Source organism: Nelumbo nucifera, chromosome 7 (genome assembly GCF_055504915.1).
Source record: "Nelumbo nucifera cultivar China Antique chromosome 7, China Antique-T2T, whole genome shotgun sequence".
Lineage (NCBI taxonomy): Eukaryota > Viridiplantae > Streptophyta > Magnoliopsida > Proteales > Nelumbonaceae > Nelumbo > Nelumbo nucifera.
The window spans coordinates 56537818-56552157 of record NC_142655.1 but is presented as its reverse complement, the minus strand read 5'-3'; the positions used below and the strand labels follow the sequence as shown (position 1 = coordinate 56552157).

The window sequence follows — 14340 nt, the reverse complement described above, 5'->3', positions numbered from 1 at the left end:
AGAGTGCATATACTGACTGACAACACTGACTGCATAACTGATGTCTAGTCGTGTGAGACAAAGATAGAAGAGTTTTCCAACTAACCGTTGGAACATAGCTTTATCTTCAAGAAGCTCTCCACCCTCTGCACTGATCTTGTGATTCTGTTCAATAGGTGTGTCTGCAAGCTTAACACCCAACTTTCCAGTTTCTTCCAATAGGTCAAGAACATACTTTGAGAAACAAAAATCCCATGTTTAGACCTAGCTACCTCAATACCCAGGAAGTACCGTAGCTCTCCCAGATCTTTTACCTCAAACTCTTGATGGAGTTCTTTAAGAGACTTAATCTCACTGTTATCATTCCCTGTCACTACAATATCATCCACATATATAGCAAGCAAGATCAAGGAAGAATCCACTCTCTTAATGAACAATGTATGGTCTAACTGGGCCTGCACAAAACCGAATTTTTCAAGGGCTTGTCTGAATCTATCAAACCAAGCTCTGGGAGACTGTTTTAGTCCATACAAGGCTTTATTCAACCGGCAAACCTTCTTTCATGTTTCTGCATCATAAAATGTAGGAGGCAACTACATGTAGACTTCTTCTTGCAAGTCTCCATTGAGGAAGGCATTTTTAACATCCATCTGGAACAAAGGCCAAGAATAACTGGTTGCAAGGGATAATAAAACTCTAATAGTGGTTGTTAGAGTTAGCCGAATAAGGGTAGATTAGTCAACTCACCTTGGTTAAGTTATGAGCTTATGTGGCAGTCTTATTAGAGGTTCTCTGTCCCATACTTCAGTAGGGGCAGTTTAGTCCTTGTACATTTAATTAGAAGCCTAATCACTATTAAGAGGTCGACTGATAGGGTTTAGCTATAAGGTTCGACAGTTCTTTCATCTTCTTCTCCTTCTCTTTCTTCTTCTCCTTACTGGTTCGGACTACTGTAGCTATAGTAGAAACATGGTATCAGAGCGTGACAACTTCAGTTCGTGACCTGTTTTAGTTCGTGCTTCAGTTCTCTCCTTTTCTTCTCTAGGCTGTCAATGGAGAAAAGTGGTTCGTCCCAAGCCTGAAACATCACAGCTCTTCTTTTTTCTGGTGCACAGAACCTCCTTTCCTAAGAAAACAACTTCAGCAGTGAATGGTTGGCTGAAGCTCTCAAATGAAGGTTGGTTATCTCTCCTCTGTGTGCTGTTGGTATTTCTGGGTTGAAAGTCTTCAAGAACTTGAGAGGACTGATCAGAACCTAGAGAACTAGGTTGGTTGTTGCCCTGGTTCTTGGAAAAATTCCAAGAACAGGCTGTGTTTACAGTGACCAAATGGTGTAAGGGCTGCTACTGTAGGTGGCCGAATGGTGCAAGGTGTAATGCAATGGTACTAGTTGAGTTTTTGTTGGTCTTGTTGTGCCCTCTTAAAAGCGTTAAAGCAGGTCTGTATTGTGTGTGACAGCTATGGCTGTGTGGTGGTGCTTGTGATGCACAAACTCTGTTGAGTAGTTGTAAGAGAGCTTGCATGTGGTTAGTAAGTGCTGAATTAATGTCGGTGTAGTCTGTGTTTTTTTTTGTGAAATCAGTAGTGGTGTGGATAAGAACAAAGGCGTGTGTATCTATCATTGTGTTTAGGGACTGCTGTAGGTTCTGGAACATCAAACTCTTGACAGCAGCACTTAGTTGGTGATTGGGAATTCAGATTAGAGGCAGCATTGAAAGAGTATCATGGCAGCAATGGGAGATGGCTGTAGTGATCAGAAACCTAGTGTGGTGGTTTCCTCTGACTATTTAGGTGTACAGATGACCTCAATTAAACTGAATGGTGAGAACTATGTTCCATGGGCCAAGTCGGTGGAAGTTTTTCTCAAGGCAAAGAGAAAAGTGAAGCATGTGAAAGAAGATAAACCACCGGCTAAGGAGGATGCTCAAATCATGACATGGCTATGGAACAGTATGGAACCCAAAATAAGTGCCAACTTCATGTTCTTAGATACAGCTAAGGACATATGGGAACATGCCAAGAAGCTGTATTCTGGGCAAGATAATACTACAAGGGTATATCAGCTCTATCAGGAGTACTTTGGTCTGCAACAAGGAAATAAAACCCTAGAAGAGTACTATGCCAGTATGAAGAACCTTAGAAATGAACTCAATGTCTATCATCCTCTCACTCCAGATGTTAAGGTTCAGCAACAACAGAGGGAACAACTAGATGTCACAAGGTTCTTAGTGGGGTTGAAATCAGAGTATGAACCAGTTAGGGCCCAAATATTGGGGGGCTCTACCCTTCCTACACTTGAGGAAGTGTTTGCTCGGCTTCGCAGGATTTCTTTGGGACAGACAGAGAATCCCACATAGTCTGATAGATCAGCTTTTGTGACAGCCAGAGGAGGTGGACGTGGTACGAAAGGGGGAGGACATGCCTCCCGAGGAGGTTGTGGTGGTTCCATATTTGGCCGTGGTGGTGGTCGTGACTCAGGGGGAGGCCGTGGCAAAGAAAAAGGCAGCTCTACAAGGAAGTGTACCCACTGTGGCAGGGAAGGACATTCCGTAAATTTCTGTTATGATCTTCATGGCCGCTCTCCCTCTAAATGGGCCAATCATGCTGTTGTTGGTGGGGTTGATGTTAGTGATAATCAACAGGCAGACCTAACTCCTTCCACATCTACATCTGTTTCCGGAAGGGAGATGGTGAGTGTACCACGTGATGAGTATGAGCGGTTCCTTTAGTCCACTTCACAGCACACTACTGCTACTCTTGCCCACTCAGGTATAGCTTGCCTGTCATCTAAAACCTCTCCTTGGATTATTGACTCTGGAGCCTCTGATCACATGACCGGGACTCCAGGTGTGTTCTCTTCTCTCTCTAAAACTTCCACATCTCAAACTGTTACCCTTGCCAATGGTTCCTCCTCTCCCATCTGTGGTGTTGGCAATGTTGACATGGCTTCTTTTTCTTTATCATCTGTTCTATATGTCCCCAAGTTTCCATTCAATCTTATGTCTGTTAGTAAATTAACCAAGACTCTTAACTGCTCTGTTACTTTTTTCCCTTCCTCTTGTGTTTTTCAGGATCTCAGGACGGGGAAGAAGATTGGTGGGGGGCATGAAGCTGGTGGATTGTATTACCTTGACAGTGGTGGATCGTCAGTTGCAATTCAGACTTCACTCACTCCTCTACAGTGGCATTGCCGACTGGGACATCCTTCTCTCAAGGCACTCAAGATACTAGTTCCGTCTTTGAGTCATTTGTCAGTGTTACAGTGTGAGTCGTGTCAGTTTGGGAAACATCGTCGTGTTTCCTTCAGTCCTAGAGTTGAAAGTCGTATGTTGAGTCCTTTTGCTTTGGTTCATTCAGATGTTTGGCGCCCGATCAAAATAGAGTCTTATAATGGTTACAAGTATTTTGTCACTTTTATTGATGATTGTTCAAGAATAACATGGATTTATTTAATGAAAGAAAGGAGTGAATTATTTTCCATTTTTCAAAAATTCCATGCTGAAATACGTACACAATTTGGTGTTCCAATCAAAGTTCTTCGTTCAGATAATGGTCGTGAATATTTTCTAACTTCCTTTCAACAGTATTTAGAACAGCATGGCATCATTCATCAAACTTCTTGTGCATCCACTCCTCAACAAAATGGAGTGGCTGAACAGAAGAACCGTCATCTCCTTGAAACAGCTCGGTCTATTCTTCATCATATGAGTGTTCCTAAACGGTTTTGGAGTGATGTTGTACTTACTGCGTGTTTCCTCATTAATCGGATGCCCTCCTTTATTCTTCATGGTCAGTCTCCCTTCTCTACCTTGTTCCCCACCTTGTCTCCCTTTCCATTAACACCTCGTATCTTTGGCTGTGTGTGCTTTGTTCACAATCTGAGTCCTGGAATAGACAAGTTGGATGCACGCTCCATTAAGTGTGTCTTTCTTGGCTACTCTCGGACTCAAAAAGGGTACAAGTGTTACAATCCCATTACTCGGAAGTGCTATGTCTGTCCTGATGTCACCTTTTTTGAGTTTGTTCCCTTCTTCTCAGGAACTGAAGCATCTTCGTCTCCACCTTTACTTCCTCTTCCTCTTCTGGTCAGTGATCCCGTTCCGGGTGTTCCTGTTGGAGTTGACTCATCACCTCATCCAGTGCAGATCCCTACTGAACGACCACCAATTCGGCAAGTGTATACACGTCGAACAACACCGGCCCCTCCTCCAGCTTCTACCTTGTCCGCGGATCCTGTCGTTGCTCCTGTTGCTGAACCTTCAGGACTTGACCTACCCATTGCCTTACGGAAAGGTAAACGTAGTTCTACTCTCCATCCCATTTCCAATTTTGTTTCAGTATCTCGCCTTTCCGCCTCACATCGCCAGTTTGTTTCACTATTGTCATCTATTTCCATACCTAACAATGTCCAAGAGGCTCTTAGTTCACCTGGGTGGAGACAGGCAATGAAGGAGGAACTCTCTGCTCTTTAGCATACTCACACGTGGGAGCTCACTACTCTTCCTCCTGGTAAGCATGTTGTGGGTTGTAAATGGGTGTATACTGTTAAATACTTGTCAGATGGTAGTGTGGAGCGTCTGAAAGCCAGACTTGTTGCCAAAAGGGTATTCATAGTTGTATGGAGTGGACTATATGGAGACCTTCTCTCCAATGGCTAAGATTAGCTCTGTCCGTGTGTTAATTTCCCTGGCAGTTATGTATGATTGGCCCTTATTTCAACTTGACATAAAAAATGCCTTCCTTCATGGTGACCTTATAGAGGAGGTATATATGGAGCAACCACCTGGGTTTGTTGCTCAGGGGGAGGCTGGTAAGGTGTGCAGACTGAAAAAGGCAATTTATGGGTTGAAACAATCGCCTCGTGCTTGGTTCGGGAAGTTTAGTGAAGTGGTGAAGAATTTTGGAATGAAACAATGCCAGGTTGATCACTCAGTGTTCAGCTATGACTCAGAAGCTGGAAAGATTTTATTAGTGGTCTATGTGGATGATATTGTCATAACTGGCAGTGACAAATTGGGGATCGACAAACTCAAAGTCTTTTTGCAAAATCATTTTCAAACAAAAGACCTTGGGACATTGAAGTATTTCTTGGGTATAGAAGTTGCTACATCAAGACAAGGTGTAAACCTGTGCCAAAGAAAATATGTTCTCGATCTATTGGACGTAACAGGACTGTTAGGTGCAAAACCGGCTGAGACTCCTATGGAACCAAATGTTAAGTTGAGCAGTGATACAGGGGAAATATTTGATGATCCTAGAAGGTATAGACGACTAGTGGGGAAGCAGAACTATTTGACTATCACGAGACCAGACATCTCCTTTGCAATCAGTGTGGTGAGTCAATTTATGCAGAACCCTCGTATATCTCACTGGGATGCAGTTCTTAGAATTGTAAGATATTTGAAGGGAGCTCCAGGCCGTGGGCTATTGTATAAACCAGGAGGAAAACTTGAAGTAGTTGGGTACACGGATGCAGATTGGGCGGGCTCTGTGTCTGATAGAAGATCTACTACAGGTTACTGCACATTTCTTGGAGGAAATCTTGTGACGTGGAAGAGTAAAAAGCAGACGGTTGTGGCTAGAAGCAGTGCTGAAGCCGAGTACAAAGCCATGGCACACACTACATGTGAATTAGTGTGGTTGAGGAATCTCCTACAAGAAATCGGGTTCCACATGGATAAACCTATGAAGTTGTACTGTGACAATCAAGCTGCGCTCCATATCTCATCCAACCCTTTTTTTCATGAGAGAACAAAGCACATAGAGATTGATTGCCACTTTGTGAGGGAGAAGGTTCTTACTGGAGAGATAAGCACAGAACATGTAAGCTCAGGTGATCAGTGGGCAGATTTGTTTACAAAAGCCTTAAGCTCAGGGAGAGTGAACTATATATGTAACAAGCTGGGATTATATGACATATATTCTCCAGCTTGAGGGGGAGTGTTAGAGTTAGCCGAATAAGGGTAGATTAGTCAACTCACCTTGGTTAAGTTATGAGCTTATGTGGCAGTCTTATTAGAGGTTCTCTGTTCCATACTTAAGTAGGGGTAGTTTAGTCCTTGTACATTTAATTAGAAGCCTAATCACTATTAAGAGGTCGATTGATAGGGTTTAGCTATAAGGTTCGACAGTTCTTTCATCTTCTTCTTCTTCTTCTCCTTCTCTTTCTTCTTCTCCTTACTGGTTCGGACTACTGTAGCTACAGTAGAAACAGTGGTCATCTTTGCTACTAGAGCAAAAGTCTCCAACTAGCCTATACCATAAGTGTAAGTAAATCCCTTTGCAACTAGTCAGGCCTTATACTTTTCAATGGAACCATCAGCATTATGTTTCACAGTAAACACCCATCTACATCCAACTGGTTTATTCCCTTTAGGCTGGTCAACTAGCTTCCAAGTATTATTCCTTAAAAGAGCATCCATTTCAACCTTCATTGCATCTTTCCACTCAGGAACTGACAAGGCTTCCTACACTGTTCTGGGGATAGGAATATCAGCAATGAATGCAAGAAAGGACTTGTAAGAAGGGGAGAGGTGATCATAAGACAATAACTGGGAAATGTAGTGGGTTGTGGATGTGGTGTAATGCCGTTTGCCTTTACGGACTACAATGGGGAGGTCAAAGTCATCCAATGGAGGTAAGGGCTCAACAGTGGAAGGTATCTCAGTGGAACCTGAATCTGATAAAGGGATTGTGGTACCTGGATCTGGATTTGTAGAAGGAACTGGGGCAGGCTTGGACTGCTGATGACCGAAATCAACCTGCCTCCACCGCCTGTGATAAACTCTCAAATCCCAACACCTCTGACAACCCTCCCCATTACATCCCTCATCACTCAATGGAATAGGTAAAGGAACTTTTGATGAGTTAACCCCACACTCACTACTCTCCCCCTAAGGAGAAACCCGAGGATAATAGGGTACATCCTCAAAGAAGGTAACATCCATAGAGACAAATCTCCTCCCAGAAATGGGTTCATAGCAGTAATATCCCTTTTGAGTTTGTGCATAACCGAGAAAAATACATTTGGAGGCCTTAGGATCAAATTTGGAACGATGAGGACCAAGAATCTGAACAAAGCAAGTACAACCAAAGGTTTTAAGGGGAATAGTAAACAATTCCTTATCAGGATATAAAAGGGTAAATGGAGGTTTCATATCAAGAACCCGTGAAGGAACTCTATTGATGAGATACACTGCTATAAGAATAGCATCTCCCCAGAAACGAATAGGCACATTGGAGTTAAACATGATGCTTCTAGCCACTTCCAATATGTGCCTATTCTTTCTCTCAACAACCCCATTCTGCTATGGTGTACGAGGACAAGTACTTTGGTGGATAATCCCGTGATCAAGCAAATAAGAGACTAATGTGTACGAGGACAACCCCATTCTTGATATGGAGGTTTCATATCAAGAACCCGTGAAGGAACTCTATTGATGAGATACGCTGCTATAAGAATAGCATCTCCCCAGAAACGAATAGGCACATTGGAGTTAAACATGATGCTTCTAGCCACTTCCAATATGTGCCTATTCTTTCTCTCAACAACCCCATTCTGCTATGGTGTACGAGGACAAGTACTTTGGTGGATAATCCCATGATCAAGCAAATAAAAGACTAATGTGTTGGCAAAGTATTCCTTCGCATTATCGGATCTGAAGATTTTAATTTTGACCCCAAATTGGGCTAAAATCATATGATGAAAGATCTGGGTCAAAGCAGGAACCTCATCTCAAGAACGCATAAGGTAAACCCAAGAAAAACGAGTATAGTCATCAACAAGCAATAAGAAATATCTGTATCCCCCCATAGAAGTGATATGATAAAGTCCCCAAACATCGGTATGCACAATATCAAAAGGATTACTACTTCTTTTATTACTCAATGAATAAGATGTTTTACAATTCTTTGCAAGCTCACAACTTTCACATCTCAAACTGGACATTTGAACATACTCAAATAAATTAGGAAACAAACTCTTCAAAGAGCAAAAAGATAAACGACCCAACCGATCATGCCAAAGCATAACCTGACTAACCAACTAAGAAACAAAAGACTTCCTATCTTCACTATCTTCCCAATGAGAACTCTCTCCAAGCAAATAGATCCCATTCGTCTCATGGCCAGTCTCAATCACCTTCTTTGTCTCTAAGTCCTAAAAAACACATCGGTCAGGAAAAAAAGTTATTGAACAATTCTGGTGTTTAGTAATGCTACTGACTGAAAGCAAGTTAGTACTAAGTTTAGGAACATGAAAAACTGAAGATAAGGAAATGGTATTAGACAACTTGATGTCTCCCTTGCTAGAAATGGTAACAAGGGAATCATCAGCAATGGACACTTTATCTCAGACAGAAGATAAGTGATAGGTAGTAAACAGTGATGGCAAGCCAGTCATATGGTCAGATGCACTTGAGTCTATTACCCAACAATGTTCAGTGTTACTTGGAGCTAAAGCATGATAAGCTGAGGCCTGAGTACCCGAATGAGCAAAAGTTGATGTTGGAAGAGCTGATGACAGCTAAGATGATTGAGCTGAATTGCCAACTTCTTTTTCCAACTGAGTTAGGGCAGCCCAGACAGCAGCTAGGGTGTCTAGAGGTGTGCCTTTTGTTCCTGAGTTTTGTTGGAACTAGATGAGGATGTAGCTTCCAACAGGTGTCTTTAATATGCTTAGGTTTCTTGCAATGTTCACATACCAAATCCCACTTGTCTTCCTTCTTTATATCCCTCTCCGTATCACCCCCAGACTTAGGTTTAACTGCTGCCAAGGCTGGTTAGAAGGGCTGATGTCGCATCATAACCTTTCTCCTAGTCTCTTCACTATGCACTAAGGAGTAGGCTTGTGATAGGGTCACACTGTCTCTTGTTAGTAGTTGTTGTCTCACAATATAATATTCAGGATTCGGACCAGCTAAGAACTCAAAAACCCTATTAGTTTCAACCTGCTTTCTATGATTCTGTACATCCTTTTGACTTTCCCACTCAAGTGTTTCTAGGTGGTCAATTTCATGCCACAAAGATTTCAAGGTAGAGAAGTAAACCGAGACTGGTTTCTCTTCTTGCTTAAGGTTGTTAGCCTCACATTTCAGCTCATAGGCTCTAGCAATGTTAAGGGGTTGGGAGTAGTTCTCTTTCATGACATCCCAGATTTCGTTAGTTGTTTTTGCCCACAAATAGTTTCAGCTGATATGTGGCTGCATAGAGTTGCACAGCTGTCATAACCAAATAGTTCTCCTGAACCCATTTGGTACAAGTTTGGTCCTCCTTAGGTGGTTCCTTCACATCTCCCAACAAGTAGTTCAGCTTCCTCTACCCCCAATGGCCATCACGGCCGATTGAACCCATTCTAAATAGTTTGATCCATCAAACTTAACAGTTGTAATCTGAAAGGTATTCTCAGGCATGTTACCTGAACTACTAGTCCCAAAAACACCTTCCCTTTGATTCTTGAACTCCATTCTTGATCAAGAATTAATAAAAAACCTTTTTTTTAACTACTGTAATAAGAGAAACAGCACCCAAACAATTGATAACAGCCGGCCTAGGTCTTCCAAAGAACAAAAAACACAGTTCTGAATGAAACAAATCCAAATTCTGATCTGAAACCAACAACAGTTCTGAATTTTAGGGTTTTCTCTCAAAACCCTAAAAAACACAGGTGAAAAGGCAAAGATTTTCCAGCCGCACCTCTCGGAATAAACCAAGATGATCTTTTCTAAAGTCGATCTCAAGGAAAAAGGCTTACTTTATGAAAAATTTCTGGCCGCCACCTTCTAATTGATGCAAAACCCTAATCTTGAGGATCTGAAGCTTCTTCTGATTCTTCTTGATCATTGGAACTCTCCCAGGCTTCTACAATCTCCTTAATCGCAGCCGCTTACTGCCAATAACCTCCAAGAATCAGCCGATCCACCTTCTCTGTTGAAAAACTTCCAAACCTAGGAAGTTCTCATGTAGTCGGCTTAATTAGACTAGCATAAGAACTCCTAGGTCGGCTCTGATACCAAATAGTCGATCAAGACTACAATCTGTCTTGGATTTAAAAAGAAACAAATACTAATTTGAAGAGGAGAAGAAGAGAGGAGAAGAAGAGAAGAAGTACACGAAGAGTAATTCAGAAGAAGAGAGAGAGGGTCATAACTTCTGCCGACCCATTCTTATGATTTATATAAATGTTTGACTAACTGTAAAAGGGCTGAATTTCCCTTATTGCTTACATGGCAAAAAGAATAAAAGAAAACTAATAATAAAAACTGAAATAACTACCAACTAATACACTGTCATAACTAACTGAAATATTACTGCCATACGAACACAGTGGGGACCACATCAGTGGGTCCACATCAGTGTTCTCTACACTAATGAACTGATGATCCTTGAATTCTTACATGATATGGTACACAGTATTCTTTTTTCAATTTTCCATTTCTACAAGCATCTTCCATGATGCATATCCAAATTGATTCAAGTGTGTTCCATATTAAGATAAGAACTGTCAACCAAGAGAATTTAGTTCTAGGACATTGTTTAAGTAATCAAGTAGTCAGATTAGTTGCTTACTAAAACATCCCTTGGGGTCAGAACTACCAAGCCGTGTCCCCTGCATTCACATTTCAATTATGAGTAAAAATGGCAAAATCACTCAATCTAATACAAAGAAAAGCATAATGGGTATTTAAGTACAAAGGTACAACAACTAATGAGCTAAAGAATAAAATTAGAAAAATAGAAAGAAAATGAACAGAACTACTAAACTAGAATCATACACTATAACATATTCCCCACAGTATTTATTGAAAAAGGTAAGTATTACATCAAAAGGCAAGCGATATATATCTATATATCTAGATACCTATAACATCAATTTTGATGGGGACCAAATATTATCCTCAAATTCCCATATAGAGAGTTGAGGGATCTTACTCTTGGATGAAAAGCAATAATTCTTTTTGCATCATTTGTCCCCCTTTTCCTTAATCTGAAATTGAGGATGGATATTAAATAAATATCTCATATCTTTTTTCTTCCAGTTTCTTCGAAGGCAATATAAATTGAGATAGAGAGGAATAAATAGTCTCATATGTTTCTTTTTTTTTCTTTTTGAATATGTAATTTATTGGGTTTTTTCCTTCAATTTGTAAAGCAGAATTGAGAGAGAGACCCATGTCTCCTTAGTCCTCTTCTCAAATTTTATAATTTCTAAAATAACTTAGCCTTAGTTAATTGGATTAGGAATTTTACTAGTCTTTTTAGGAAAAAATAAATTTAAATTCTCCAACATATTTCCTTAATCTCGTTTTTATTATAATAATTGATTAAGAAGTGTATTATTTGAAACCACATCTCCTATTTTTATAAATTCATCATTATTGATCAGAAATAAAGAAAAGTCTAACCTTGGACTAAATAGTCATTGCATCAAGAGTACCGGGGGAAAGCCTATCACAATCAAAAGAACCCACTTTGCATTTTACTAATACCATACCCCACCCCACCTACTAGTTCTACTCCCAAGTAGCTAGCAATTGCTAGTTTATACATGGGCCACTCACAAGATAGGACAGGACTGTAATCTGATATCTTTATCAGAACTTTGAGAAAAAAAATAGTTGCAGGAAAGCAACCAAAAAGAAAGAGAAAAATCAGAATTTCATCATAATTTAGAGGGAGGGAGGGAGGGAGGGAGGAAGGGAGAGAGAGAGAGAGAGAGAGAGAGAACAGAATTTCATCATAATTTAGAAATTACTTTGTTGTTTCTCAAACAATAGTGATATTTAACAATACATACTTGGCCTGGCTTCCAATACCTATGGAACTGGGTTTAAGGCCCAACATTCCTTACTTAAATCTCTGGCCATGATTTGAAGCAGTTCATATCTTCAACAGATATAACTGAAAAACTGGATAATTATATATCAGAGACCACCTAAGTCCTAATATAAAACAAACAAAGATAATGTAATTATACTCTTATCTCTAAAAGGTAAGGCAGTTGGCATTTTCCATTTTTTCAGATCATCAAAGGCCTAAACATGTATTCCTGAATTCCTTAAGTTGCATGCATTTGTACCATCTCTCTCAAGCTTAAATGAGCTTCAGTTGCCGACTCAAATCTGAACAGGTTCCAGTTGGGAAAAAACTGAAGAACTTATTGGAGCATTATTCAATAGTGTGCCTATATTTGTTTGGTGCCAACTAAAAAGGAAAACAATAATTAATACTTTTCTTCCTCTTTTTTCCTTTATTCACATGCAGAAAGATATAATTCTAAGCGAAGTTGTTATGTGTGGCTATTTATCAGAAAGATGATCCAAGAAAGACAATGATATCCTACAATCTACTTATTAATTAAGAAAAACGAGATCAATGCCATATTATGCGTATGCATGTGTGGATCAGCTGTGCTAAAATGCAAAACCTCAAATCAAGCAGTAACCAACTAATTGAAACAAGAATGGCACCTGCCCTCCAGAGAGAAGCAACACTGCCAACCTCCCTTCTGAGATAGCTTTCAGGCCCATCTTCCACCATCTCTCTCTTTCCTCAAGTGTTCGCTCTTCGACAGTCGATACACAAGACTCCGGAACAGGCTCAATTGCCGGTATGGGAAGTCCTGAATGCGCCCCAAAAGATTTGAAAAAGGATCAGGAAACAACGATCTAAACTAATTTAAAAAAAAAATACAACTTCGAATACTTCAAAAATAAAGAAGAAAAAAAGAAATTCACCTTGAGATCGAAGTGAGCACCGAATTATCCGATCTATTCTTGGAAGATCTAAGCTCTGAGGAAAACAAATCCAATAGAAACAAATCAGAGTTCCTCTTAACTTGAAATTCCGAAAAATATCAAACACATTTCTCCCACTTAGTTATGTAAACCTTCGAATTACTCAATATGCAGCCGAAAACACACTAATTAGAGCACAAATCTGACTTAACAAACTGAAAAATAACTCAGTTCGAATCAAATCAAAAGTAGCAATGCAGCATATGTAGAAGAAAGATCTTAAAAATGCAAATCGAACATGAAGTAGCGGAATCAGATTGCAGGGATCGAGAGTTAAAAGATCTGCATGAATTCGAAAAAAATGCGTTTATAATGTGAATCATACCTCGATATCCTTGACGAGAAGCTCCCGTTCTTCTGGAGAGAGTTCGTCCCAGAGGGAGAAAACGTCTTCTTGGCCATAATCCTTGAGCCTCTCAAGGAGAGCTTGTGGAGGAGACGATGCGTTACCGCCCGGCGTTGTAGTACCCAGTTCGCTCATATTCTCTCTCTCTCTCTCTCTCTCTCTCTCTAGAAGTCTCCCCTCTCACAGTCCCACTCTACCTTGCTTCAAAGCTCTGTCATGTTGGCCATCGGGCTTTTAAAGGAAGAGATAAACAGTGACGAAGAAGACAGACGGAAGAACCAAACGACCAAAACGAACTTGCCATTTGCCGATATCGGATCGCCCGATCCGGATCTCATTGGTCCGACACTGAGACTCGGCGGGATCTACATCTACCTCCTGAATATCGCCCGAGTCACTGTGGGCCCAGAAATGAGAAATCTACGACCCAAAGACTGGGATCGAAAGAAGACAAAAAGGGATTCATTAGTATAAAAGTCATTCAAAAAAACCATCTTGCACTAAGCCGTACAGCGCCTTGAATACCGTCGATCTGGTGCATCATTCATCACCAGTGCACATTGAGTCAAACAGCGATCAAGCTTAAAAGTTTTTTCTTTTTCCTAAGTTAATGTAACTATTTTTTTAGGATTAACTAGTGAACTGAATTCTTAATTTATTTTTTTTATATTTTGGAAAACTAAATCAGAGAAAAAATAGTTAGTATTGAAAATGAAAAATTATTGGACTTTTGCATAAAAAAATAAGAAGAAGAAACAATTAGTATTATTAAATTACTATTAATATTATACTAATTATAAAATCAGAAATAATTATAAGATTACAATAATAATAGTAATAGTAATTAAATATTTTATAATTAATACGAAGTAATTAATTTGTTGTAATTAAATATTTTATTTAATTAGTCAAGTAAAAAATAAACAATTTAATTAATACCAAGTTGAAAATTAAACAATTTAGTTTATAATTGTATTATTATATTATTATATTGTTAAATTTAATGATAATAATATATACAATGATAATGATTAACATTACATAATTATCAGTAATTAATAATAACATTACGTGATTAATAATAAAATTACGTAATTATCAGTAACTAATAGTAACATTACTGAATTAATTATGAGTAATTAATAATATTAATACTTTAAAACAATTATTTTTATTTTTGTTCTTAATTATCAGTAATTAAATTGTAAATAAATAATTTTT

The 14340-nt window shown here is 39.5% G+C and overlaps 1 protein-coding gene across 1 annotated transcript in view; it reads right to left on the bottom strand.

Annotated features, from left to right (window-relative positions):
- LOC104599693 (UDP-N-acetylglucosamine diphosphorylase 1-like) overlaps positions 1-13369 on the bottom strand; it is a 42053-nt gene extending 28684 nt beyond the window's left edge. The window contains exons 1-4 of the mRNA XM_010262329.3: positions 13099-13369; positions 12714-12768; positions 12447-12598; positions 10546-10585 (exon numbers count right to left, since the gene is read on the bottom strand). Coding sequence (XP_010260631.1) covers positions 10546-10585; positions 12447-12598; positions 12714-12768; positions 13099-13254 — 403 coding nt within the window. The 5' untranslated portion in view covers positions 13255-13369. The remainder of the gene's footprint in view (positions 1-10545; positions 10586-12446; positions 12599-12713; positions 12769-13098) is intronic.
- Positions 13370-14340: the final 971 nt, after the last annotated feature.